Consider the following 27,858-nt stretch of genomic DNA (forward strand, 5'->3'; position numbering starts at 1 on the left):
AGGTTGCGGGCCAGCCGGCCGGGGCCGGACCCCCGCGGGCGCGCGGCGGTTCCAGGTCTGAGCCTCCGGCCGCAGCCGAGGAGGCCGCCTGCCCGTCAGCCCGGCCGTCAGGCCCGGGCGCACCGGGAGGCGGGGGCATGGCCAGCGTCACCCAGCTGCTGGACGACCTGTGCGAGGCCCTCCTGCCGGCCGCGAAGGCTCACCTGGGCCCGCGCGGCCCGAGCCGCGGGAGGGCGAAGCGGAGCCTCAAGCGCGTGGCCTACAACGCTCTTTTCACGAGCCTTTTCCAGGACGAGGCGCCCAGACTGCAGCCTGACCTCGCACGACTCCCGGTGAAAAACAAGATCCTCATGCTGTCCTTTGACCTGCGCGTGGGCGGCCTGGGCCCCGAGGCTGACCGACTGGAGGAGCTGGTGGCGAAGCTCGAGGCCGCCGCCGGCTGCCCGCTGGCGGAGGCGGGGTCGGCCTTGGACCTGCTGGCGCGGCTGGCGGGCAGCGGGCCCCCGCGGGTCCTGCCGCGGAAGCGCGACTACTTTCTGAACAACAAGCACGTGGGCAGGAACGTGCCCTACAGCGGCTACGACAGCTACGACCTGAGTGTGTCTGAGATGGACGTCCGGGCCGTGATCTCCAGAGAGGAGTATCTGTGTCAGGACATGGTCCAGAACGCGCTTCGGGTGATGCAGGCGGCGCCCGGCAGCGGCCTGCCCACTGCCCGGCTCTTCTCCTACGGTGGCCCTTGCGGCGACAGGTTTGAGAGAGACACCCGGGTGTCGCTCTTCGGAGCCCTCGTGCACAGCCGCACGTACGACATGGATGTCCGGCTGGACTTGCCCCCGGTGCCGGACAGCGCAGACCTTTGTGGACTGACCATCAAGGTAGAGTGCCACTGTCCTGCCTCCGGCCGGGGCCCTCGGAAATGCCTCCCGACGTTCTTTTTGTCACTCACGGGAAGGCAGGACGACTCTGCAGTCCGGGCCACGTGGTGGCTGAGCTGCGGTGAGGCTGGGCTGCTGGTGTCCACCTTCCTGGCCACGGACAGCCCTGTAATCTGCGCGCCCCACGCGACATGCTGCTTGTGTTTACCCGAAAGGGCGTGTTAAGTGACTTATCCTGCCCTCTTGAGGTGTTCCTTAGACTTCAGTGAATTAAAGTTAATTAAAAAGTTTAGTTCTACAGTTGCATAGGCCACATTTCAAGTGCTCAGTGGCCACACGTGTACTATATATACATGTAGCCTTATACACGTTTCTCCACCTTAACGTGGGTGCATAATTAAGTGAACCGTCATTGGGCTTTGTGTTCTGTGGTTTGGGGGATGCTGCTGAAAGGATGCACTGTTGCTGCTTAGCCATTCCCTTCCTACGAGACATGTAGTTGGTGTGCAGACGTAAACAGTGCGGTAGCGAACATCTGGGTCTATGTAGGTTTTTGTGTTCCTATTGTGGTTTTTATGCTGGGTTTCCCCCAAATGGAATTTCCAGATTGGACACATTGCATTGTAATTTATCTTGGGGCTTATGTGTTGTGTGAAATTGGGATTTGATAACCTTAGTAAGTTAATTCATTAAGTGGTTTAATTTATGCAAAAACACTGTGTAGCACATATGTGCTCAGGATAAACAGGAGACATCCTGCCAGGTCTCTCCTGTGCGTGTGCACGTGTGAAGCTCTGCACTTCCCATCACACCAACGGCACACGTGCTGTTTCCTCCTCCCCCCTGGTCTCCAGGTGCCCCAGAGTGTGGATCCGTCCGAAGACGAAGGGTTCCAGTCAGCCTCCAATTTGACTCCCGACTCCCAGTCGGAGCCTGGCACGACCCCTGAGGTTGACCCATGGGACGCTGTGCTCACCTACGAACCTAGCAGGCGGAGGTGCTGGGAACAGATCGGCTGGTAGGTGCCCTCCTCTGGCACGTGGCGTGCCTTCACCCAGGGAGCCTGGGCGGCTCCGGCAGAGGCCGCTGTGATGGGGCCGGGGACCTGGAAGTTTCAGCCAGGCCAGTGCACATCGTCTTTGTTCCGGGAGTTGAGACGCAAGCTTGGGGCAAGGACGCAGGCTTCACGCGTGTTCCCACCGTGCCAGCCCCTCTGCAGATCACACTCGCCAGAGAGCGGGGTCGCTTGCTCCTGGGTGAACAGTCTTCCCATGAGGCTCCCGGTCCCAGGTGTCTGAGGGTGGGCCTGGCAGGTGGTGTGGTGAGGCCTGCGAAGGCACGACCCGGGCTCAGGTGCTGCCTCGTGCTCTGCCTCGTGCCCACTGTTGTTCAGTCGAGAAGGGCGAGGGGGTGCTCTCCACTGGCGGTGTCTCCTGCTGCTGCTCCTCCGGGCCCAGGGGCCTCTGCCTGCAGCTGCTGTGCCCTGAGCCCTCCCAGGGTGGGGACGGAGGCCTGTCCCGCAGGTTTACTGGCCGAATTGTTAGAACTTGTTAGAACTTGTTTCCCTTTGAACTGCAGCCGCCCACTCGGTTCCTGCTGCGGGCAGTTACATGAGCTTGTCCCCACCAGAAGCAGAGCCCTGTCTGCGCGCAGCCCCTGGACTGTGACTGCTGCCCCCACGCTCGCCCTGGGAGCCTGTTGGTCGCAAGGTGCCCTCTGCTGTTGCTCCACACCTGCCACACCTTCCGGGGAAGCTGTTTCCTCCTGTCGGGGGCCGAGTTCTTTGTGGGGACAAGTGGGCACTTGAAGGTTTCCTGCCCCAAGTCATGAGGCCATGGTGGGGCTGGGGCGACCCTGGAGGAGGCGGGCAGGAGCTCCCCCGCACTTGGATGGTGGCGAGTGATGGAGGAGCACAGCACGCGTGTCCTCAGTTAAAAAGCGTCGGGCCTGGAACAGGTTGTGTGACACCTTGTTCTGTGCCCGACACGGAGGCGCTGGGGCTCTGCCCGCTGTCGCCATCAGAGTGCCCTGCAGCGTGACGCCTGCTCCCACCCTGCGGAAGGTGGCGTGTCTTTGGAAAATGATGCTTTTTTGATTTGCAGGACCTAAAACGAGTTTTTTGGGGGGGAGGAGAAGAAGAGAGCTCGTCAGGAGTGGACAATGAGACGTTTCAGAGAGGCCTGTGTTTCCCGGCTCTTATATTAAGAAGTTACTTTTTCCAGCGGGTTAAAAACCTTTTTGAAAAATATGTTTATTGGTTTTAGAGAGGAAGAGAGAGAGAGAGAAACACCAGTGTTAGAAACGTCAACCAGGTGCCTCCTGAACGCACCTGACAAGGCACTGGGCCAGCAACCCAGGCACGTGCCCGGACCAGGGATCGAACCCCCAACCCTTTGGTGTACGGGACAACGCCCCAACCTGCTGAGCCAGCCGGCCAGGGTTTTCCCAGTGGATTTTAAAAGAGTTTTCATATTTTCCAGTAGAGGCTGACGGTTTTCAAAGGCATATTTAAAAGACACTGTGTTTTGGCAGATTTTGAATGACGTGACTGTTGGATGAGCAACAGCCCCTGGTGGCTGCCCTGTGCCCAGAGCTGTGCTCTGCACGACTAGTGCTCCAGCTTTGTGCTAAAAAGTTCATGATCCTTTTTGCTCTATTTATGCTTTGTGCTTTCTTTCCTTTATGTAAAATACACATAACATAAAGTTTCACAGTTTAGCCATTTTAATGTACAGCTCAGTGGCATTAAATACAGTCACATTGAACAGGAGCGACAGCTCTACCTAAGACACAAGAGGCAAATAAACACAGGAGCCTGTCAGGACGGGGAGACAGAGAAGTATGGCCCAAAAGAGGGAATGGATCAAGGTTCCAGTGGGAGAACTAAGCGACGAGGAGACACCCAACCTCACAGATGCAGAATTCAAAACACTGGTGATAAAGATGCTCACAGGCTTGACAGATACGCTTGAGTATGGCAAACACATAGGGGAAGAAGTGAAGGCTGTGCTGAGTGAAACGAAGGAAAACCCACACACGGTCATGTTGTTGTGCAGCTGTCACCACCGTCATCTCCAGAACGTTCCATCTTCCCCAATGAAACTCCCCATGAAACGCTGGCCTCCCGCCGTCCTCCAGCCCCTGGCACCACCATCCTCCTTCCTGAATCTGCCTGTTACAGGGACCTCCTGTAAGTGGGGCCTCCAGTGTCTGTCCTCCTGTGACTGGCTGGTTTCACTGAGCCTGGTGTCCTCGGCTCGTCTCTGGCGTAGCAGGTGCCAGAATGCCCTTCCTTGTGGAGGCCGGATAATAGTCCCTCGTGTGGATGGATCACGTGTTTTAAATCTGTTCCCCTGTCTAGACTCGGGCTGCTGTGAATATGCTGCTGCGCACACGGGTGGGCGGACCTCATGCTCGCTTCCAAAACGCGGTGCGAGCGAGGGCGCTCCCTGGGGACCGCGCGTGCTCGCGGCACTGGCGGGGGGCCTCTGCAGGCTGCCCAGCGGGGGCCCAGCGCCGAGCCCGCAGAGCTAGCTGCCGGCAAGGCTGGCGGCTGGTCAGGTACACACCCGCTCTGTGTCTGAGCTGTGGTGTCGTGTCGAGTTGCTGGCTCCTGCTTTTTGTTCACGAGGCTGAGGTGCCTGTGGCTCTGTCCCCACAGCCCCCCTGGCCACAGAGAGGAGCCCTACCTCACCGAGGCGGGAAGGGATGCCTTCGACCGGTTCTGCAGGCTGTGCCAAGGGGAGCTGCAGGTGCTGGGCGGGGGCCTCCCGCAGGCCGCGCAGCCCGTCCTGGTGAAGGAGTGTGAGCTGGTGAAGGATGTGCTGAATGTCCTCATCGGGGTCATGTCTGCCACGTTTCCCCTCTGCCAGGTAAGGGGCGCTGGCTCACGGTCAGTGCACAGGCGCAGGGCTGGTGGCCGCGCTGCCCCGGCCCTGCGCGTGGTGGGAGGAGGCCAGCCTGGTGAGTGCGCGGCCGTGGACTGAGCTGGCTCTGCGGCCGCCAAAGCAGTGGGCTCCGCACTTCAGTTCTGAAACTGTTCGAGCTCTAACGTCCTTTCACCAGCGGACCAGTCGGGTGTTCGTTGCCATCGGTGAGACGGTAGGAATGGACTCGCCGCCTCCTTACCCTTCCCGTCCGAGCGTCCTGTGCGAGGACCGCGCAGACCGCAGACCAGCCCTCAGGAAGGGCCGCACGGGAAGGGGACTGTCGCTGGCTTTCCCCGCTGCGGGGACTCGTCTCCGGGCCCGAAGCTGCAGTTTTCCCAGCCCTGGCTCCTGCTGGGCCTCGGAAACGAGCGTGTGGACAAAACCAACTTTCGTATAAACTTTACAGGTTTTTCTCTTCCTACAAGAAACACCTCTGGGAGGTTGATGGGGATTGCGTTGACTTTACAAATCGCTTTGGGCAGAGCTTTAGTCTTACAGCGGTAAATATTTTAGTCCACGAACATGGGTTGTTCCCTTTTTTTAGTTCTTAGTTTCAGTGACGTTTTAGAGTTTTACTGTGACAAGCCTTTTGCATCCTTGGTTAAGCTCATCTCTAAGTACTTTATTCCTATGTTGCTGTTGTAAATGGAGTTGCTTTCTTAATTCCTTTTTCAGGTATTTTATTGCTGGTATATAAAAATAGAACTGAATTTTGTATGTTTGTTTTGTAGTCTGCAGCTTTGCGGGACTTGGTATTAGTTCTGGCAGCCTTTTTTGGAGGTGCTCTGTAGGGTTTTCTATATGCCTGGTCATGTCACCTGCAAATAGATACTTTTACTACTACTTTTCCAATTTGGATGACTTTTATTTAACTTTTCTCGCCTAATTGCTATGGCTGGGACTTTTAGTGCGATGTGAGCAGCCGTGGTGGAAGCAGGCACCCTGGCCTTGTCTCTGGCCCTGGGGACCAGCTTATGGTCCGCCGCCGGCTGTGATGTGAGCTGTGGGTGTCCCAGCGCGGCAGGGGTGCTCTGTTCTGTGCCTCGTTTGTGGTGTTTTGTCGGGAAAGCGTGTTGGGTTTTGTCAGGTGCGTGTTTGGGGCATCAGCTGAGGGAGCCACGTTTTCCTTCTCCATTCTATCGGCGTGCACGACAGTGATGGGTTTTTGTACGCTGAACCGTCCTTACGTTCCTGAAATAAAATCGACGCCCCGTGGGGCATGATCCTTTTAATGTGCCGCTGGAGCGAGTGTGTTAGGGCTTGACTGAGTGTTTGCTTCTGTGTTCATAGGGATTCTGGCCTGTAGCTTTTTCCTTGTCATATATTTATCCGGCTTTGATTGGGATAGTACTGGCCTCTTAGAATTGGGGACTGCTCCCTCCCTCTTAGTTTTTTTTGCAAGAGTTTGAGAACAGTCCGTGTTAATTCTTTAATTGTTTGGTAGAGGTCAGCAGTGAAGCCATCTGGTTCTGGGGTTTTATTTGTTGGGAGGCTTTTTGTTGCTTTTGTTTTCTTTAAATTGCAGTAACACATTTATCACTTTAATGTGTTGTGAGGTGTGCTGATCTCAGCCTGTCAATAGTGACGCTGTTCCCTGGGGTCCCTGAGGCACCCATTCAGCCTGTAGTGACTTGTGGGAGCCCCCACAGACACCCCCCACTGGCCGTTGTAGTTCTTAGGGTTTCAGGACACACCTCAGCCAGAAACCATCAGGGAACTTGGAAGAACAGAGTTGATCCTTCACAGGTCTCGGAGGGTGCACAGTGAGGTCTTACGGGGCAGTGGGGGCCTGGGCCTCTGCCTCCATTGGGGTCGGGGGTGGGGATGCCCAGGGTTCAGTTGTTATTGGTGAATTTAAAACATAATGGTGGGAACTAGGGTGCAGGAGGGGAGCACCGGGATCACGTGTGTCAGTGACCCAGATCCCTGGGGCTCCTGGGAGGGGAGCTCGGTTGGTGGGGCTGCCTGGTTGCTTCTGGTCCCCACGGCAGCGGGTCCTGCAGCTGGACTGCGGGAGCAGGACCGTCGCGATCACACCGCCTCAGGCCCTCGTCCCACAGGAGACATGGTTTGCGTTTCTCCTCCAGGCAGGCTTGTGACTCCGCCTGTGTCCGGGCCTTGTGTGTTTCCACTTCATCTAGGTTCTCTCACTGGCGGGCAGACAGTTGTCAGTGGTCTTCTCTGACCCCGCTTACTCTGGAGACTTCAGTGGGGACGTCCCACTGCCCCTGCTGATTCCAGCACGTGGCGTCTCCTCTCTTTCTCAAGCCGTCCTTTTTCCTTGTTGATCTTTTCAAAGAGCCAACTTTTGGTTTTACGATTCTTTTCATTATTCCCGTGTATTTTATTTATCTTTGCTTTCATTTTTGTTATATCCTTTTCTCTGCTTTGGGTTTAGTTCACTGCTCTTTTTAGTTCCTTAAGGTATGCAGTGCAGTTACTGGTCTGAGACCTTTCTTTTAATGTAGGCACTTGGGCTGTAAACTTCCCTCTTTTTAAAAAAAGATTTTATTTATTTAATTTTAGAGAGAGGGAGGGAAACATCAATGCATGAGAGGAACATAGATCGGTTGCCTCTCACATGCCCCCAACCAGGGACTTTACCTGTAACCCGGGCCTGTGCCCTGACTGGGAATCGGACTGGTGACCTTTCAGTTTGCAGACTGACGCTCAGACCACTGAGCCACCCCCGCTGGGGCTGTAAACTTTCCTCCTGACGCTGCTGTGCCTGCCGCCCCCCGTGAACATGGGAGTGGGCTGTGGTGGGTTTGTGTGCCTCGCCCCGTGTTCCTCTGACAGGACCCTGGGAGTCGGGTGATAGATCCGAGGGCCCCTGTCAAAGGCTTCTGCCCCCAGGAAGGTGGTTCTGTGTGGTGTGGAGGGCGCCCTGTCCACAGACGGCTTGACACTTCAAACATGGGTTCTTCAGTGCGGCCAGTGTCAAGCGACACCTTGTTCTGTGTGTTTCCCTCACTGGGGCTGGGACAGCGGGGCCCGCTTTGTGGCCATCTGCTCTTTGTCTTTGGAACTTCCTGCTCGTGTTGGGCCGGGACTCTCCGTCTTGGAGCTGTCTGGGCAGAGCCATGGTTGGGTGCCTGGCTGGCAGCGGTCCTGGATGTCTGGCCTCAGCGACCCCTGCTCTGCCCTCTGCAGGTGACTCAGGCCTTTGTGGTGAAGCGGGGCGTTCACGTCCTGGGAACATCCCCCGAGAGCGTCAGCAGCCTCCTCTCGGAGGTGGCCGAGTGCGGGACCCACTACGCACGCCTGAGCCACTTCTCTCTGCAGCCTGTGCTGGATGCCTCGTGCAGCAAGGGCCTCGTGTTCCAGGTAAGCCCTGGTCCCACGGGAGGCCGTCGCAGCCCTTCCTGTCCTGCCCCAGTGCCACCGAAGCCCTCGCTCCCTGTCGGAGTTCAGTGGCTGCTCTTCAGCAACAGGACGTGTTACCATCGTCCCTTCACTGCAGACCTGGGCAGACACATTTGGGCCACAGGATAGTGGGAGGCAGGTGTGGCCCTCACTCAGGGGGCCTGGTGGTGTGGGGTGGGCACCCTGGCAAGGTGCATGGTGACCAACACAGTGGACCTCCTTTGTTTGGCGAGTTGAGTCCAGGAGCTGGGGCCGAACCATGTCTCCTTGAAAGCCTTGCAGCTGTCTCTGCGCTGGGTACAGTCCCCCGGGACAGCAGGTGCTGCTTCATGGGAGGGATGGGCGTCTAGCTGCGCGGGGCATTCTGGGAGCACTGACAGAGGCCTTCAGGGAGAAGCGTGGAGGGGGCAGGGCACTGTAGCTGGGTGGTCGGGGTGACACAGCGTGGGTCAGGTGGGGACTGGGCTCGAGATCAGGGCAAGGGTGGCAGAAGGGAACGGACCCAGGCAGGACATGAGGGCAGGACAGCTGTCCCCTTGCTGGCAGGTGGGCGGGTGCTGCTTCCGGGGGTCTCCTGCAGACGTCCTGGAAAACGTGAGCTCTGGGGCTGTGCTGCTGTAGTGCCGTCGGGACGCCTGTGTCACCGAGACCCCCGTGGCCTGAGCAGCCGGGGACCCTGGTGTGGCTGGTTCGGTCCTTGCTCCCAGCGCTGGCTGGGGTGCCTGGGCATGACCCACAGGTGCCCCTGCGTTGGGAAGCAGAGCCCAGGGTGGGGAGAGGGCAGCCAGGCCCCCCCCAGCGCCAGTGCACCCTTCCGCGTGCGGAGCTTGGCAGCCGCGCCTGTGTGCCGGCACCCTCCTCGCAGCCCCCTTGCCCAGCAGGCCTTCACCAGCGGCCTCAGGAGGTACCTGCAGTATTACCGGGCCTGCGTCCTCTCCACCCCGCCCACCCTGAGCCTCCTCACCATTGGCTTTCTCTTCAAGAAGCTGGGCCGGCAGCTCAGGTAAGAACAGCCGTCCTGGCAGGTGTCTGGACAGCCCTGGCCTCAGCTGAGTCCCCAGGTGCTGGGCGTGTGTGCGTGTGTCTGTCGGTGGCCTGCAGGACACACAGGGTCGCCACAGACCCAGCCCTGGCACTCGGGAACCAGTTAACCCAGGCAGGTGCCGTCTGGAGAGGAGAGAGTGCGGGGCTGGGGGTCCTGGGGAGGTGAGTTCCGCGGGAGAGAAGGGCTTCCAGTCCTGGGCAGGAGTGTGGAGGGCTGGAGTGGGGCTCAGTGGGGGCTGGGGGCAGGGGGTGCTCTGCTGCTCTGTGGACTCTAGCGGGGGGAGATGGAGCGGGGGAGGGGCCAGAGGAGGCAGCAGCCTGGGTGAGGTGGTGGAGGCACCGGAGGGTCTCGGGGTTGAGCCCAGGCGCGGGGGAGGGTCACTGCTCAGAGGGATGGAGCCCTGGCCCACCCTGGGAAGGAGCTGGAGGTGCAGGGGCGCCTGGGGGGTCAGCGGGAAGCTGAGGCCCTGGAGGTGCAGCTGGGTTTAAAGCTGGAGCTCCGTGCCGGGTATGAAGGGCCTGGGTCCCGTTCCGCTCCCTTGCTCTCACCTCGCCCGGGGGCTCCCCTGCTCACCAGCTGTCATCTGACCTCTGTGTCCAGGTACCTGGCTGAGCTCTGCGGGGTCGGCACCTGCGGAGAAGAGCCCCGGGCTGCGTTCCCCACTGTGAGTTCTGCCAGCTCCAGGAAAGGGGGCGTGGCTGAGCGTGGCCACGTGGGCGGGGCTGCGGGGTCCCCTTCCCTGCCGTGCTCCTGCGTTGAACCCCCCTCCTTGCTGCCTCCAGGGGGTGAAGCTGCTCTCCTACCTCTACCAGGAGGCCCTGGGCAACTGCAGCAACGAGCACTACCCGGTGCTGCTGTCTCTGCTGAAGACCAGCTGCGAGCCCTACACGCGGTAGGGGCGGGGCCAGCCGCGGGGCGGGGGCGGGGCCAGCCGCTGGCGGGGCGGGGCCACGCAGGCCCAGCAGATACTGGCGCTGCCTTCCCTCGTCAGACACCCGCTGGGCACAGGGATGTGAGATGGGGAGGCGCAGGGCATAGCGGGGAGCTAGGACCTGGCCTGTCGGGCAGACCACTCCATCCGGTGCCCACCACGCCCCCCCCACTGCTGCCTGCCTGCTCTGGCAGGTTTATCCATGACTGGGTGTACAGCGGGGTCTTCAGAGATGTGTACGGCGAGTTCATGATCCAGGTGAACCACGAGTTCCTGGGCTGCAGAGGTAGGTGGCGGCTGGCTGCTGGGTGGGGCCGTCCGGTGGGTGGGGCGGTCCCCGGACGCAGGCCAGCTGTGTGCCGTCCCCCATCCAGACAAGTCGTACTGGACGCACGGCTACGTGCTCATCTCCAAGGAGGCGGAGGACTGCGTGCCCGCGTTCTTGAAGCACATCGCTCACGACGTGTACGTCTGCGGGAAGACCATCAACCTGCTGAAGCTCTGCTGCCCCCGGGTGAGGGGCCCCCTAAGAGCCCACAGACGTTGCCCCTCGTCCCTCTGGCCCCAGGGAGCTGAGGTCCAGGGCTCTCACGCCCTGCCCCTGAGACCTGGCCATTTGTGCTTGGCTCTGGGTCAGCACTGGAGCTGGGAACATGGTGACCTCTCCGTCTGTGTCCCCGAGAGTTTCACTAGGGGCTTCTGTCTGGGCACTTGCTCACAGACTGGAGGAGAAGGAAGGTATTCCAGAGGCTGAGGGCGGGGCAGCGGGCCCCTGTCCTTCCTCCTCCTTGGGGGAGGCCTCCCAGCGGCTGCAGCTGCAGGAAGAGGGACCAGGCTGGGTCAGGGAGTTGTGTCTGCTCGGCCGGGGGGCTGGCTGTGCTCCGGACATAGGACTGTGCCGGCGTCCATGTGCCAAGGCCCAGGTGGCAGCGGCGGGGTGTGGATGGAGGGGCAGCCTTTACGAGGAGGGATTGTCTGATATCTGAGCGGAGGCAGGTGGGCTGGCCACGTGGACCTGAGGCACCAGGCAGCAGGAATAATGGGATGAATGTCGGGCCGGGGGCCAGTGCAGGGCTGGGCAGGGTCAGGGCAGAGGAGAGGCCAGGTTCAGCCTGTGGCTAAGGGTGTTCCTCCAGTGTTGGGCTGAGAACAGACTAGAGCAGCCAGGACAGGTGCAGGTGAGCTTGGAGTGGGGAGACCCCGGGAGTTGCCCTGAGACCGACTGGGGTCGGGTGAGGCTCTGGGGGTGGCGCGGAGTGGAGCCTGGCCTGTATGTGTGGGCTAAGCTCAGTGCGTGGCCCCTGGTGAGGGGGCTCCGGACCCCCTGCTCCTCAGAGCTCCTCCTGAAGGCTGCCTGAGGGGCCAGAGGCACATCTGCTGCAGGGGCCTGGCCTGCTGTCCTCAGGGCCTTGGAGGGTGTCATGTGCATTGTTTGGGGAATGAACTGTCCGTGTGGGTGACCAGAAGCAGGGAGGCAGAGCTGAGTATGGAGCCACATGTCACCGGGTTCACGGTGGGTTCGCCTTCCTTGGCAGCATTATCTCTGCTGGTCCGACGTCCCTGTTCCCCGGATCTCGGTGATTTTCTCCCTCGAGGAGTTGAAGGAGGTTGAGAAGGACTGTGCCGTCTACGTGGGGCGGATGGAGAGGGTGGCGCGCCACAGCTCCGTCAGCAAGGAGGAGAAGGTTCGAGGACCGCAGCCCCGGCGGCATCCGCCACACCCCCCTCCCCTCCAAGGGACGCCGGCTGGCACTGTCCTGCGTTGTCTGTCCTGTGGGTGGGGGGCACCCAGGGCAGGGGCTCTGTCCTCTTCTCCCAGAGCCCGCAGGGAGGTCACTCCCTGAGCTGCTCAGTTTCCTCCGGGGAGAGCCCCTGGAGTCTCAGACCCAGATCGCTGTGCAAGACAGTACAGCTGCCATGGGGGCCGGCCTTGCTGCTTAGGGTGGGCGCATCGCCCTCACAGCCTGGGCGCTGTCCTCAGAGGAGTCGCCTGGGGTCGGAGCAGCCCCCTCGCAGGCCACCCAGCCCAGGGGAGGGGACAGAGGGTCAGACTGTGTTCACGATCTTTTCCAGGAATTACGCATGGAAATTGCTAAGCAGGAGTTAATCATCCATGCCCGAGAAGCTGCATCCAGGGTCCTAAGTGCGCTGAGCGGTGCGTGTGTCTCGGGTCCTCCCTCTCTGGCTCGGGGGTCCGCCTGCTGGGGGGGCTCCTCACACCAGTGCTTTCCCGCCTTTGCAGGTCGGCAGATGTCTGAACGGATGGCCTTGGACGCCCGGAAGCGAGAGCAGTTTCAGAGGCTGAAGGAGCAGTTCCTGAAGGACCAGGAGGTGAGTGGGCTGCAGGCACCGGGGGAGGGGGCAGGCTCCTGGGGTCGGGTTAACCAGCCTGTGGGCGTGTTGTGTAGCGCCGCCGGGCGGCCAGGCAGGAGGAGCTGGACGATGACTTCAGCTATGCCCGCGAGCTCCGGGACCGGGAGAAGAGACTGGAGGCTCTGGAGGAGCAGCTGGAGAGGAGGACGAGGTAGGGCAGCCGGGGGCGGAGCCATCACTCCGAGCCGAGCCTCCTTGGGCGAGGGCATGGCAGGGCCCCTAACTGGTTTGATCTTAGTGACGGTCATTTTACCTCTTGTTTGGACAATTTTCAAGTAGTTATTTCGACTCCAAGCCTCCATTTGGCCTCAGTGGTTCTGGATGTGGACCTTTGCGCGTTCAGGTGTCCTTTGCTGCCCTGAGAACGTCTGCCTTTGTGGGAGGGGCTGTCTCTTCCTGCTCGTGGCTTTGGTTGTCCTGACCTTAGATATAGTTTGTAGAGCCGTGACCTGGAGCCAGAGTGATGTGCACACACATCTCTGTGTCTTTGCACATGCGTGTGTGTGTATGTACATACATCTGTCTGCAAATGTGTATATGCATACATGTCGTGTGTGGGAGGGGTGTGGATGTTATTCTCCTTCTGTGCAGCTGAGGGAGGGGGCCTTGCCTGCAAAGGGCTCTTTGCCTCGGGCTGTGCAGGGGCTCGTTCTGGTCTTCACTCAGCAAGCCCTGGCTGGGTGCTGCTCCTGGTGGGCAGGACCACCAGCCTGCTGGGGCCCTGCAGGAGCTGGGGCGGGGGAAGGCATTGGCCGAGGGACCAGCTGGTGGCCTGGGGCAGATGCCAGGCTGTGCAGAGACCCACTGGGGCCTCTGTCATGGAGAACCATGCCCATGGGGAGCCAGCTGGACAGTGTGTGGTGACCAGTCACCTCTGGATGTGGCTTCAGGCAGGCGCTGGTTGACCATTATAGCAAGTTGTCTGCAGAGGCAGCTCGTCGGGAGCAGAAGGCGCTCTGGAAAATCCAGAGGCACAGACTGGCAAGCGCCCGGGCTCGCTTTCTCTTAGAAGATCAGCAGCGCATTCAGGTGTGTGTGAAGGGGCGGTATCTCCCCTGGGTTCTGGGGGCTCAGAATTCCCCGGAACTTCACGCAGACCTGTGCACCCTCCTAGGCGAGGATTGGTAACTCTCATCAGTTGCTTGGAGACGTGACTGGGAGGAGGCTGAGAAGTGGAGGCCAAGAGCAGGATGCTGCACAGACCTCCCCTTGTCTCCCCACCGCTGTAGTTGGGGCTGGTGGGCGGAGGCCCTGGGCCTGGTGGTTCGGGGCTGGGCGTCAGGTCTGCTCCCCACGTGCCACCTCACATGCTGCTCACTGAATTTCAGGCCCTGCTGAAAGGTGTGTCCGAGGGAGAGCCCCCGGAGCTGCCCACAGTCCTCCCGAGCGCACCCTCCCAGGTGAGGGCCCGTGGCGGGATCCAGGGCGTGTAGCATGGGCTGGATTGGGTGCTCAGGCCAGTGCTGCCCAGGGAGCACAGCGGGTGCCTAGCCTGTGTCCCCGCAACCCCAACTCTGATGTGTTTTGGTGTTGGTGACAGAACTGAACTTGGGGACACAGCCAGGTAACCAGAGGGACTAATGTGCACTTGTGTTTCAGGCCTTGTCGTCAGGCCCTGAGCACCCCAGTGAAGGCGGCAGCTGTGATTCTGGGTGTGCAGAGCAGCGTGGGGCTGCCTGGCACGGCCCAGGCGAGCCAGGCAAGCTGACGCCACAGCCCCTGGAGCCTCCAGCAGCAGGCGCCTGTGGCCCAGAGCTGGGAGCGGGCCTCCGCAACCAGGACTTCCTGCCCACGGCCCAGAGTGCCGGGCAGCCTGTGGACACTGCTGTGGCCCCCGTGCTGGAGGAGGCACTGCAGACCATCGGCTCAGACCTGCCTCCCTCGGCCTCATCTGCCCCAGCAGACTCAGGGTGCTCTGGGCCACAGGAGTATGATTTCAGAACTGTCCTGAGGCCGGCTGTGGTCACTTCAGCCTGCCCGGGGTCCCTCCAGACTGGAGGGGGCAGCTTGGGCTGTGAGGGGCCTCAGCTGTGGGGGAGCACTGACATGCAGCTGGACACCTGTGTCACGGATGGGCAGGCGGCTCTGCCTTGTCCACACTTGCCCAGGAACAACCCCTGCGAGGAGGGGAGCAGCCAGGCCATGGGGCAGCCCCTTGGAATTGTGTCAGAGGGTGGTATTCTCACAGCGGGTTATGCCTCTGAGACAGCCCCCTCCCGGCCACGGTGGAACGTCCACGGACATGTGTCTGACGCCAGCATCAGGGTCGGGGAGAACGTGTGGGACGTGGCGCCCTCCCGGCCACGGTGGAACGTCCACGGACATGTGTCTGACGCCAGCATCAGGGTCGGGGAGAACGTGTGGGATGTGGCGCCCTCCCGGCCACGGTGGAATGTCCACGGACATGTGTCTGATGCCAGCATCAGGGTCGGGGAGAACGTGTGGGACGTGGCGCCCTCCCGGCCACGGTGGAACGTCCACGGACATGTGTCTCAGTCCCAGGTGGTGCTGGGGATGCCCCCAGGGGAAGCCCAGCCTGACATACCCAGGCCTCTTCAGAGCCCCCCTGACCACGTGTCCCAGTCGGGCCCCAGCCTGGGAGCCCAGAGCCCTGCCTGGGAAGGTGAGTCACAGTTGCCAACAGAACTGGCCTCAGAGAGCTCCTGCACTCAGGTGGCTGGCTCTGGCCCCGGGGAAGAAAGTGCCCTCCAGGCCTCACCCTCTGCTTCAGCTGCACCTGGCACTCTGGAAGACAGCATCCCTGGTGAGCCAGGTCAGTGGGACCTCAGGGCTGTCACTGGTGGTGTCTGTGGGTCCAAGAGGGGGAGGGAGGAAGGGCAAGAAGTCTGCTGTCCTGGGGATGGGGAGGTGCTGCCCACAGCAGGCACTTGGCCCTGACACTCCTTCCTGACCCATTTGTGCCCCTCAGGTCTGGGGAGGAGAGGGGACACAGAGGACTGCTCTCTGAATTGGCCTTCAAGCTCACAGGTCAGAGCTGATGAGGTTGGGGGTCAGGGTTGGGGAGCATGCTGTGCTGGCTATGCCCTCCCTGGCCTTGTATGGGCAGGGAGCCACCTGCCCCTTCCGCTTTTGGACCAGGGGAAGGGGCAGGTGTCTTAAGGCTGGGTTGTCGTAGGAAGGTGCAACCGCCCCAAGCAGCCCGGACCTGGGCGAGGAGGGGTCAGTGGCCAGGCGCCTGGGCAGGGAGAAGGCCTACCTGGCCGGCCTGGTTGAGCAGTACCGCCTGGAGCAGTACCCGGACAGCTACGAGGCCATGTGTGAGTGGGTGCGCGGAGTGGGCGCAGAGTGGGCGGGAGAGTGCCCAGCGGCCAGCCCCAGGGGTGGACAGCAAGCTGTGTTGTCCCCGTAGCGGAGCCTCCTATCGCGCGTCTCTTACACCACGGGCTTCCCCGGGCCTTTGCCCGCCCTGAGGACGCCCGAGGCCCGTCGGACACGGATGCGACCATGGATGAAACCGCAGTGCAGCTGAGCGAGCTGCTGCCGCTGCCCGTGCTCATGAAGCACTCGGTCACCGCGCCGCTGGCGGCCCAGTGAGTGCCCGCCCCTGCCGCCCCGCCCTCTGAGACTGCGCAGGCCCCGCCCCCTCGGTCCCGCGCCAGTGTTGACCCCGCGCCCCCGCCTCCCCGCCAGCGTCTCCCTGGTGAACAAGGCCGCGGTGGACTATTTCTTCGTGGAGCTGCGGCTGGAGGCGCACTTCGAGGCACTGCGGCACTTCCTGCTGATGGAGGACGGGGAGTTCGCGCAGTCCCTGAGCGACCTGCTCTTTGAGAAGGTGAGCGCGGGGGCGGGGCCGGGGCGGGGCCACGCGCTGGGGGCGGGGCCGCCGCGGAACCCTGCAGCTGCGCGCTCTCCGCAGCTGGGCGCGGGGCAGACGCCGGGGGAGCTGCTCAACCCGCTGGTGCTGAACGCGGTGCTGCGCAAGGCGCTGCAGTACAGCCTGCACGGCGACTCCGCGCTCGCGGCCAACCTCTCCTTCGCCCTCAAGTTCTTGCCCGAGGCCTTTGTCCCCAACGCCCCGGATGTGCTGAGCTGTCTGGAGCTCAGGTACAAGGTCAGCGGAGTCGGAGGGGCGGGCGGGGCGGGGCGGGCGGGCGGACCGCACTGCCCTGCAGGTCCGCTGAGCTGCGCCCCCGCAGGTTGACTGGCCCCTGAACATCATCATCACCGAGAGCTGCCTGAGCAGGTACAGCGGCATCTTCTCCTTCCTGCTGCAGCTGAAGCTCATGATGTGGACGCTCAAGGACGTGTGCTTCCACCTCAAGCGCACAGGTGAGGCCCGCCCGAGCCTGCGCCCCTCGGCTTTTGGTGGCGGCCAGGCGGCAGCCGCTCACCCCTGCCCTCCGCGCAGCCCTGGTGAGCCCCGCGGCCGGCTCCGTGCAGTTCCGCCAGCTGCAGCTGTTCAAGCACGAGATGCAGCACTTCGTGAAGGTCATCCAGGGCTACATTGCCAACCAGATCCTGCATGTCACCTGGTGTGAGTTCCGGGCCCGGCTGGCCGCGGTGGGCGACCTCGAGGAGATCCAGCGCGCCCACGCCGAGTACCTGCACAAGGCCGTGTTCAGGTGAGCCCGTGCACGTGCGGGGGAGGCTTGGGCAGCAGTGTTGCCCCGAGGCCAGGTCACCCACCTGTGGCTTCGGCCCTTGCTCCCCAGGGGCCTGCTGACGGAGAAGGCAGCGCCTGTCATGAACATCATCCACAGCGTCTTCAGTCTGGTCCTCAAGTTCCGCAGCCAGCTCATCTCCCAGCCCTGGCGCCCGGCCAGTGGTCCCCGAGGCGCTGAGCACCCCAACTTTGCCCTCATGCAGCAGTCCTACAACACCTTCAAGTACTACTCCCACTTCCTCTTCAAAGGTGAGCCGTCCCCCATGGTGGAACGGGCTTTGGGGCCAAAGGGCAGGGCCCACAGAGGGCCTGGCCCAGCTGCTCACCCACTGCCCCTCCCACAGTGGTGACCAAGCTGGTGAACCGAGGCTACCAGCCCCACCTGGAGGACTTCCTCCTGCGTATCAACTTCAACAATTACTACCAGGACACCTGAGGCCTGCTGCACGGTGCCCAGGTGCATGTCATGTAAAGGTGCCTCCCCTGTGCGAGTCCCACTGCCTGGCTGGCACAGAATGACCAACAGAGATGGGCCTTGAAAGCTGCAGTTTTATTTAGGGGCTGGCTCCCTAACACACAGGCGCCACGCTGTGCCCCCCTGGGCCCGTCCCCTCTGCTGGGATGTCCTTGGATACAACTCAGCTTTTCCTGGGGCGTGTGTTGGTTGTGGGCCCTATGTGGGCTGCTGAGTCAGTGTCGGACAGAAACGGGTCAGGTCCTGACTGGGCGTTTCTGCCGTCATGGAGAGGTGGGTGTGGGGCTGCCCCACTGGCTGGGCACCGCCTCGTGGACTCAGCATGACTTGGGGCCTCGGGGCCTCCCAGCACGGAGGCCTCTGAGGCGGTTACGAGGATCATGTCACACACAGTTCCGCGGCCCAGAGCGGGGGCTTGCTGCTGTAGGAGCGTTGCCTCTCTGCTGCCCTGCTGGCCTGCTCGGGCTCTGCGGCCTCTGGGACCTCGGCAGCCTCCCCTGCCCTTTGGTACGGGGTCTCCAGTAGCTTCAGCACCCGCCGCACCTGGCGAGGAGCAAGGGGGCGGTTGTTGGGGGCATCCCTCCCTCCCTGGCCCATCCCCTGCTGTGGGACCCAGGGACAGAGGAGGGACAGTGATGTCCTTGCCTCTGAAAAGTCTCCATTCTCAGCAGCATCGATGGCATTCTGCGCGATGTAGTTCCGCAGGACGTATTTGGGGTTGTTGGCATGCATGACACGCACACGCTCAGCCTGCCAGGCATCGCTGTCGCTGGCACCGTCCCTGTCCTTCTCCAACCTGGCTCTGGAATCACGTTCAAGCTCAGCTTGGCAGCCGCAGCAGTGCCCACCCCCCCATTTGGTCCCTGGGAGAGGTGCCACGGGCAGCCAGCACCCCACCGACCGCGGATGGCGGCGGCCTCACCTGTACTCCTGGAGCCAGTCGGCCCAGTGGCTCCTGCTCCTGCTCAGCAGCTCAGCCGGGCTCAGCTGCTGCAGCCGCGACTGCTGCTCCACACGCTCCAGTTCCTTCGTGACGTTGGCCTGGGTGCCGATGAGCGCGAAGAGCTGTGGGTTCGACTGCGCCAGCATCAGCATCATGGAGAGCTGCCTGGGGTGGGGGCGGGGCGTAGGAGTGGGTCCACGAGGCTGCCTCCCCACCAGTGGCTGTGGACTGTGGCCTGGGACTGCTGGACGCCTCAGTGATGACTGTCCCAGGGGAGGAGGAAAGGGCCTCAGCTGCCCTGCCACACCCCTGCCTACAGCCTGACCAGCAGGGGCACCTGCCAGCTCTCCACCCGCGGTCAGCAGCCCCTCCACGTGCCAGGACACAGCCGCACCCAGGAGCAGACACCACAGCTTAACTCAGGTGGGCCCCGGGCGTGGGTCCCAGAGAGGCCAGGGCTTGGGCACCGTTTCTCTGCTGCTTGGCACCCACCTCTGTCCCAACCCAGCACCGACTTGTCTGGGAGGTCACTGCTGTCGGGGACAGGTCCTGCCAGCCAGTCCTCCCCGTGTCCCCAGAGCCCTGCGCCCACTGCCCACACTGTTGCACTAAATCCCCTCTGATTACAGTTTGTTGGCTTGTTTATCAAAACCCACAACACCTCCTGTGTCTTGTCCTGAGTGAGGGCTGCACCCCGGGGACGTGTGCTCTCCCTAGTGGGAGACCATGCAGGGCATGGCCTGGGGGGAACCTGGCCCTGGGCAGACCTGAGAGCAGGTCTGGGAGGCCTCCCTAGGGCAGAGAACACTGTCCCCCAGCCTGTGCCGCCTGGCCCTCCTGGCAGTACAGCATCGCTGTCCTTTCCTCTGACCTGTATTCCGGGGAGCAGAGCTGCGCCCAATATGCATCAGTCCCCCTCCCCCATATTCTAAATGTGTCTCCTTTTCTGGAAGCAAATCCCAAAGAAGCAAGAGCTGAGTACCCACCGGGGGTCCATCTGGGGTCGGAAGGCAAGCCTCAGCTCCTCCAGGGAGGCGCACTGTTCCGTCAGTGCAGCCAGGTGCTCGGCCAGGTCCACAGGCTCTGGCCCCACGGGGCAGGAGCTCAGCAGGTAGAAGGTGTTTGTGAAGTCGGCACCTGGAACACACTGTTGCTCTGGGTGCTGGGAGGCAGAGGCCGGGCCCTGCGCGTCCCTCCTGTGGCACTGTTTGCTCAGACCACACCTGTCTGTCCAGCACAGCGGGAGCCCTACTCTGTCAGGCCCAGGGTCTCTTCGGCTGTTCCTCTGCCCTCACCCGCCTGCCACCCAGCTCAGCCACCACTTAGGACCCGGCAACGCCTCCAGCCCTAGCTCCTCTGTGAAGGGGGCACAGTGGTGCAGGCACTGGGGGCAGCGCCTGGCCCTCGGGAGCTGCGTGTCCACCAGCGGCTCAGCAGGACGGATGCCCAGAGTCCCGACTCATTAGAACGCTCTGTCACCATGACCCCTAGGAAAACGTCCAGAAAATACACACAAAAGGAAGTGAGAAGGGAACCAATACGGTGTGCTACTGAAGAAATGAACTGAAAATGAACGCGGTGACGGAGGGGCACGGTGGTATGAGGCAGAGCAGCAACAGCAGGAGTGCCTCTCGGCGATCGCTCTTAATCGATTTTAACTCCAATCAAAAAGCAGAGGATGGCAGACAAGGGCTTTAAAAGATCCAACTATACCGTCCAAAAGACGGCCGGAAGGGAAAGGATGGAGAAAATGTCCCGTGCCCGTCGCCGGAAAGCTGGGCGGCTCCCGTGTCAGAGGCTTTTAAGTAAGAACCGCATGAGAGACACAGGAGAGCATTATGTGTATAACGTGCTTGAGCGCTTGGTGCGAACACACACGCCCCAAACAAGAGCTTCACATGTGCAAGGCGGGTCTCCCCTGGCTGAAGGGAGGAGCGGCCGCCTCAGCCCGCCTTTGACAGTGGGCACCGCGCCCGGGGCCAGGCGCCTCGGCTGGAGCGTCGTCCTGTACATCGAAGGGTTGTGGGGTCGATCCCCAGTCGGGGTGTGTATGGGACCCACCAATCAAAGTTTCTCACGTTGATGGCTCTCCCTCCCTCTCTAAAATCAATAAACATATTCTTGGGTGAGGATTTGAAAAAGAAACTGCGATGGGCAGGATGTCTGGCCAGAAGATCAAGGACACAGAACCTCAGCAGCAGTAACCAACTAGATACAGCACTGTCCCCCGGGAGCCACGCACCATTTCTCGGCACATGCTCCCTGAGGCCACGTCAGGTCCCAAGCTTGAATCCATTTAGAAGGACTGGTTTCTTCTCCAGCCACAGTGCAACGAAACCAGAAATCACAAGAAAAACTGGAAAATGCACAAATGTGAAAATCTATACAACCAATGGGTCCAACAAAGAAATCCCAAGGAGAATTATGCATTAAACGACAGAGTGCACAGGGCGCAGTAGGACTGCTCATGGGGAGACTGGTGGCCCTAACCACCACCATCAAAGAGCAGGTCTCCCTCATCACAGAAGCAACTTGTCAGTGGTGACAATGCTGACGAATTCCTGTGGCATCTGATACACAAATGTCAGATTGTTATGTTGTGCACCTGAAGTGAACTAGAAAAATCTCAAATCAATAACCTAATAGTGTGCCTAATGAAGCAGGAAAAGAGCAAAACAAGACCTAAGTTAGGAGAACGGAAGGAAATAAAGATTAGAGCAGAGAGAAATGAAACAAAACCAGAAGTCAATGAAACAAAAAGTTGATTCTTTGAAAAGATCAACAAAATTGACAAACTTAGAAACATTGGCAAAAAGTAAAGACACGAATAACAAATCAGAAACCATGCCTGGCTGGTGTGGCTCAGTGGACTGAGCGCTGGCCTGTGAACCAAGTGTTGCTGGTTTGATTCCCAGTCAGGGCACAGGCCTGGGTTGTGGGCCAGGCCCCAGTTGGGGGCAAACGAGAGGCAACCGCACATTGATGTTTCTCTATCTCTTTCTACCTCCCTTCCTCTTTCTCTGAAAATAAAATCTTTTTAAAAATTATTTTTAAAAAGAAATCAAAGTGGGGACTTAATTATTGATCACACAGAAATGAGACTATAAAGAGAATAAATGAACAGTTACATGCCAATAAGTTAGATAACAGGTGAAATGGACAAAGTCCTAAAAACACACATCAGACTGACTCAAGAATACAAAATCTAGATAGTTCTAGAACTAGAAAGGATATGGAATTACTAATCTCAAACCTCCCAAACAAGGAAAAGTCCACAACCTGATGGCTTCACTGGTGAATTCTGTCAAACGTTTACAGAAGAATTAATACAAATCCTCAAACTCTTCTAAAAACAGGGAACACTTCCTTGTTTATTCTATGGCACCAGCAACCCTGATGCTAAAGCCAAAGGCAGACACCACAAGGCAGGAACACTTACTTGAGGCCAACATTCCTGAGAAGCACAGATGTCAAAGTCCCCAACAGAACACCAGCAAGCCAAACTCAGTACCTGCAAGGGCCAGGCAACATGGCCAAGTGGGATCCGCCCCAGGACTACAAGGGGCTGTTCCACAGACTGGGTGTTTGTGTTGCCCATGCGCATGCACAAGACCTCCACCTCTAGAGGGACAGTGTCAGGAGGCTGGTCTCTGAGGCTCACGATGGGACTCCTGCCCTTGTGAGAAGAGCCGCAGAGACATGCTCCTCCCTCCACCCTGTGAGGACCCAGCACGGAGAGGGAGGGGCTTCACCAATGACCCAGCACCCTGGCACCTGAGCTTGGACCTCCAGCCTCCAGGACTGAGAGACACGTGTCCATTGTTGTGACCTGTCTGTGGCCACTTACTGGGCGGTGTAAATGCACTTAGACAGGCTATGAACAAAGGAGTGAAACCACGTCACCTCCACGGATGGAAGTGGCGCAAACGCTCACTCTAGAAAGAGAAGGAGACTTGCTAGACCCATTTGAGGCCCACGCGAGGCCCACAGCAACACTGCTGCGCAATGCGGTGGAGGGCAGCGCTCCTCCCCTGCTGAGCCAGCCAGAGTTCTGGGTGGGTCCACACACCCAGGGTCCCCCAGCTGAGGGTTCCACCCAGGGGGCTGAATGCACACTTGGGTGTTGGCATGTCTGTTTCCACAGCAGCTAAAGGGAGAAGGCTGCCCCAGCGTTGGTGGTGGCGGCTGAGCACAGCCGTCTGTCCGCACAGCGCAGCGTCACTCGGCCTTAACAGACACGGTGGGCCTGGAGGATATGATGCTCAGGGACGGCAGCCAGGCACAAGCGAGCAGGACGGTGGGTGCCAGCCGGTTATGTGGAGTGTATTTAACGGGGGCGAGTTTCAGTTGGAACGCTCTGGGTGGATGGTGGAGAGAGCTGCACCACAATGTGAATGCACCTAATGCCACTGAAATGCACACTGAGAAGTGGTCGGACGGGTGACCTTCACCGTGGGGGTGTGTTGCCACAGTGCAAACGCCAAGCCCACCGTGGCAGGTGCGCCCACCCCGCTCACCTGTCAGCTGCATGGTCTCCAGGAGCCTGGCCACCAGGGCCGCGTCCTCCTCCCGCTCGGCCTGCACGAGCCCCAGCTTCCTGCGCATCTTGAGCAGGTAGTGCCTGCGGAACTCAGTATCGTACTCCTCGGCCAGGATGGCCTCGCCCAGCTCTAGGGGCAGCTCGGGCTGCAGGGCCTCCGCCAGCTTCTGCAGGTTCCACTTGCACACCTCAGGCTGCTTGCTGTACGTGTAGCGGCCGGCGTTGTCGGAGGCGTTGCACACGTGGTCGGGATCATACCTGCCCCACGGGGTGAGAGGGTGCTGCCCAACGGGCCTGTGTGGGCCCCGCGGGTGCCCCGTGTGCTGCGCTGTCCCCCTGGGGACCTGGCCCTGCGGGCTCGGCTCAAGGACCCTGCAGCCATCCTCCACGCTCCTTCCCACTTGGTCGGCCACCAGCCCTGATGGTTCCACCTCAGGAGCAGGGAGCAGAAGTCCTGGCGCTGCCCTCCTCCTGCTCACCCGATGCTCCTGTCCTTGCCCTCCGTCCGTCCCTAACCCAGGAGCCAGGCATTAGCTAAAGCAGCCACGCGCACCTGCAGGCCCCGCCCCCGCCCAGCAACCGGGCCCTGCGGGGGACGCCCACCTGTCCAGGAAGCCGAAGGGCCCATAGTCGATGGTGAGCCCCACAATGCTCATGTTGTCCGTGTTGAGCACACCATGGCAGAAGCCGACGCACTGCCACTCGGCCACCATCCGGGCTGTGCGACGTGTCACCTGGGGCAGGACGGGCCTGGTTGCTCCTTCAGCCCCACCCTCCCACCCGCCCCTCCCTGGAGAGAGCTGGGCTCCTCTGAGGGTCCTGTTCTCAAGGCCGGCACGGGGCCACGTGGAGCACGCTTGGGCAGAGCCCTTAGGGAGGAAGAGTTCCGGAGAAGTTGGGCTGCAAGGACTCTGTCTCCACCCACCCCGTCTGCTGCTTTCCTACACTCACTGATCTGGGCTTTCACCAGAAAACTCCTGAAACCTGACAACCCCATGACTCAGGCCCAGTGGGACGAACAGCCATGTGGGAAACAAGAAAGTTACCACGTCATCAGGCAAAACTGCCCACAGCTGCCCAGCAAGGAGGTTCAAATGACCCACCCACCGCGACCAGGGTCTGGCTGCCAGCCCTGCCACTCCCCCCCCAGGCCCACCGCCCCGTACCCCATGCAGCCTGGAGGACGCATGGCCACAGAGACAGGGGCCCCATAGCTGCTCCCCACTGCCCTTGCCCAGACGCTGGCCAGGATGTGCCGCACCCACGTGAGGCTGAGAATGTTCCAGGCCCGAGCAGCACCGTCCTTCAGTTTCACCGACAGAGAGACAGTCACTGCCCTGCTCACCCACAGCAGGTGCGGCTCAGCTCACGCCCAGGCCCAGGCGCCCATCCCGGCAGAGACAGAGGAACGGAGCATGGCAGCAGGTGGCTCAGGGTGACCAGTGTAGGATGGGCCCCCAACACCTGCTCGACACCCACTTCTGGTGGGAGGGGTGCTGACCCAGGGCCCGGGCCCCAGGCAGTCAGACTGAGCACCCCCTGGCCCTGGCGCCCACCTCGCGGAAGAAGGCGGCGTTCCTCTGCACGGCATCACTGGCGTGAGCGGCCTGGATCTCGGGGTAGAAAGTGCTGATCACGTAGTCCAGCATCTGCACTCGGATGTCGTTTCTCCCCACGCTCGGGCCTGCGCGCCCCGTGTGCTCGTCCTCAGGCTTAAAAATCTCAAAGGACCCAAACCTGGAGAGAGACCCAAGTTTCCAACAGGTGAACCAGCCGCGCCCCCTGGGAGAGAAGGGAGAGGGAGCAGTCCGGCCGTAGGCCTATGGCTGGCAGTGGGAGGGATACCCTGACCCACACAGCATCCCCCAGGGGTGCGTGGGGGCCCAGCAATGCTGCAGTCGATGCTGCCCCCCCCCGACTGCACCAGCACAGGAAGGGCTCTGTGCTCATCAGCCACACCTGGGGACGTGTCTGTCACGGGCACCCTGCGGTGCGGTGACAAGCAGGACACTGCCCAGTTCACCGCAGCCACTGTCCCCTGGGGGACGTGCAGGGTGTCTGCAGACATTTCTGGTTGTCGTGGCAGGTTCCTGCCAGCAGCGAGTGGGCGCAGGCCCCCACCCAGGACGGCAAGGGCGCGTGGTAGGCGGGGCATGGCTGTCCACACACAGGACGGGACTCCTGACCCAGAAGACAACCAGTTCCTTCTGCGTGTAAGCCCCTCCCTGGGGGTCCAAACGTTTCCTTCACAGACAGTCCTGTTCCCGCTGTTCTAAGGACTGGCTGGGGCGCGGCTCTGAAAGGGTCACCAAGCTGCCGAGTGTGTCCTGAAACTAAGCGCCACGCGCTTGCAGATGGCCCACAGGGCCACATCACCTGAGGAAGGTGGAGGCTATCCGCAGGACCACTGCGCACGGCTCGTGCTTGGGGTTGCCGTCATAGAACACGTCCCGCACGACTGTGGACTTGGACGTGACGCAGGCCCCGGCTCGCGTGGTCGGGATCCCCAGGTGGAACATGGCCTCGCTGCACAGGAACTCCCGGATGCTGGACCGCAGGACCTTGCGGCCATCAGCCTGCCTGGAATCAGACGCGGAGGTCACGGGGCAACTGGGGAGGGCGACCCCTTGACTCCAAGGCTCGGGGGCAAACGGGAGGGACTGAGAGAAAGCAAGCTGCGGTGGCTTAAGAAACACTTCACGGCAGCTCTAGTGTCACTGTGGAAAGTCCACCTTACCGGAAACCAGACAATGACAAGCCCCACATGCAGCGCCAGCACGGGCCTGAGGCTGGAGGGCAAGGGCAGGGAGGCTCCATCAGGCCCGGACACAGGACCCAGCCTGCTCGTCACACGACACACTCGCGAACCCACAGTTCTGTTTCTGTGCATTTATTTTGCGAAAACTATTCTGCAGAAACACACGCAGCAGCGTTCTGCAGTGGGGGAACGAGCTCGGACTGGCTCGTGGGCCTTCAGCTCTCCGTCTTAGGCCGAGCCTCTCATTGTTATTTTTAATAGACCACTTTCCAGAGCAGTTGTAGGTCTGCAGAGAAACTGCTGGGAGGCTCAGAGATTTCGCACCCCTCCCGCGCCCCAACCACAGCCTCCCCACCAACACCCCCCGCCAGTGACACTCGATGGACCTGCACTGACACGCCATGTTCTCCACAGCAAAGGGGGGACCTCGCTGTCCTGCGTCCTGTGGGTTTGGACGAAATGTATAATGACGTGTGTCCACCATTCTAGCGTCCCACAGAAGAGTTACACTGCCCTGAAAGCCCTCTGTGCTCCGACTCCCCCCCACCCCCACCACATAATCCGTGACCTTCTTGTCTCCGTAGTTTTGCCTTTTCCAGAATGTCACAGATTTGGGATCAGTGTTTCAGATCGGCTTCTTTCACGCAGTCATCTGCACTAAGGGCTCCCCCACGACTTTTCACACCTCATTTCTTCTTAGCTCTGAATAATAAATATTCCACTGTCTGGATGGACCAGTTTACCCATCAGCTCCTGAAGGACTCTTTCGTCGCTTCCACATCTTGGAAATTATGCATAACTCGTAATTGACTTGTACAGTAACTTTGTATCCCACAACCTCACTGTAATTGCTTATTAACGAACTTTTTGTCAGTTTTGAGATTTTCTACAAAGATAATCATCAGCAGACAAAGATAGTTTTACTTCTTCCACTGCAGTCTGTGTATCTTTGATTTCCTTTTTAAAAAAAGATTTAAAAATTTTATTTTTAGGGAGAGGAAAGGGAGGGAGAAAGAGGAGAAAAACATTGAGCAGCTGCCTCTCGCACGCCCCCAGCTGGGGCCCAACCAGGCCTGTGCCCTGACCAGGAATCCAGCTGGTGACCTTCAGCTCCCAAGCGGACACTTAGTCCACTGAGCCACACCGGCCAGGACTGAGTTCCTTTCTTGTCGTATTGCTTCCAGCATGATGCCGAGAGCCGGGGCAATGGGGCATCTCGCCTTGCCTAAGCAGACATTAGCTGCCGGTTTCTGTAGGTGCCCTTTATCAAGCTCAGAACCTTCCCCTCTAGTCCTAGTGTTGAATTTGTCCAGAGCTTCCTCTGCCTCTGTTGAGATGACTGTGTGAGCTTTCTTCTGTGGCCTGCTGATGGGACGGGTCACGTGACTGATGTTTGAACTTTGAACCGGCCTTGGATCCCTGAGGCAAAGCCCGCTTGGCCGTGGTGTGCAATTCTTCTCACTGTTGTTTAATCTGACTTTTTGTGATGCTGTTGAAGATTTTTGCATCTATATTCAGGAGCTATTGGTCTGTAGTTTTTCTTACTGCCTTTGTCCGGGTTTGGTATTGGGGTAGCACTGGCCTCCCGGGAGGAGACAGGAAGTCTTCCCTCTGCTCCTCGCCTCGGAAAGAGATGGTGCACAACCGGTACAATTTCCCCTAAATTGTTTGGTGGAATTCACCAGGGAACCCGTCGGGACCTGGTGCTTTCTGCTTGGAAGGTATCAGTTGTGGCTCCAACTTCTGTAACAGCTGCAGGCCCACTCCCATTGTCTGTTTCGTCCTGGGAGTTGTGGCAAATTGCCTTTCAAGGGTTTGGTCCGTTTCATCCTGGTTGTCAAATGTGTGGGCCCAGAGGTGCTCGTGAGACTCCTCACTGTCCTCTCCGTGTCCTGGGATCTGCAGCGATGCCCCCTTCCTTCCGTTTCTGCCCCCAGTGGTTTGTGTCCTTCGTTTTCCCTGGTTCTCTTGGCTGGAGGATTGTTGACTTTGCTCA

At 60.2% G+C, this 27,858-nt stretch overlaps 2 protein-coding genes across 2 annotated transcripts in view; one reads left to right on the plus strand and one right to left on the minus strand.

Moving 5' to 3' along the window:
• Positions 1-19,224, plus strand: TUBGCP6 (tubulin gamma complex component 6). The gene is made up of 26 exons (XM_090272227.1): positions 1-878; positions 1,733-1,896; positions 4,540-4,750; positions 7,961-8,134; positions 9,055-9,176; positions 9,819-9,882; positions 10,001-10,110; positions 10,344-10,435; positions 10,524-10,663; positions 11,685-11,834; positions 12,223-12,304; positions 12,392-12,480; positions 12,558-12,673; positions 13,413-13,551; positions 13,851-13,922; positions 14,122-15,295; positions 15,452-15,510; positions 15,659-15,800; positions 15,893-16,073; positions 16,174-16,315; positions 16,400-16,594; positions 16,680-16,812; positions 16,892-17,105; positions 17,196-17,395; positions 17,491-17,603; positions 18,290-19,224. The coding sequence occupies exons 1-25, from the start codon at positions 138-140 to the stop codon at positions 17,580-17,582; spliced, it is 4,998 nt and encodes a 1,665-aa protein (XP_090128353.1). The 5' UTR covers positions 1-137; the 3' UTR covers positions 17,583-17,603; positions 18,290-19,224.
• Positions 17,678-27,858, minus strand: part of SELENOO (selenoprotein O) — a 12,383-nt gene continuing 2,202 nt past the window's right edge. Inside the window, exons 2-9 of the mRNA XM_090272225.1 lie at positions 25,481-25,684; positions 24,661-24,841; positions 23,708-23,838; positions 23,082-23,362; positions 19,551-19,701; positions 18,544-18,729; positions 18,267-18,423; positions 17,678-18,164 (exon numbers count right to left, since the gene is read on the minus strand). Coding sequence (XP_090128351.1) covers positions 17,991-18,164; positions 18,267-18,423; positions 18,544-18,729; positions 19,551-19,701; positions 23,082-23,362; positions 23,708-23,838; positions 24,661-24,841; positions 25,481-25,684 — 1,465 coding nt within the window. The 3' untranslated portion in view covers positions 17,678-17,990. The remainder of the gene's footprint in view (positions 18,165-18,266; positions 18,424-18,543; positions 18,730-19,550; positions 19,702-23,081; positions 23,363-23,707; positions 23,839-24,660; positions 24,842-25,480; positions 25,685-27,858) is intronic.

Source organism: Furipterus horrens, unplaced genomic scaffold (genome assembly GCF_987537825.1).
Source record: "Furipterus horrens unplaced genomic scaffold, mFurHor1.1.pri manual_scaffold_4, whole genome shotgun sequence".
Lineage (NCBI taxonomy): Eukaryota > Metazoa > Chordata > Mammalia > Chiroptera > Furipteridae > Furipterus > Furipterus horrens.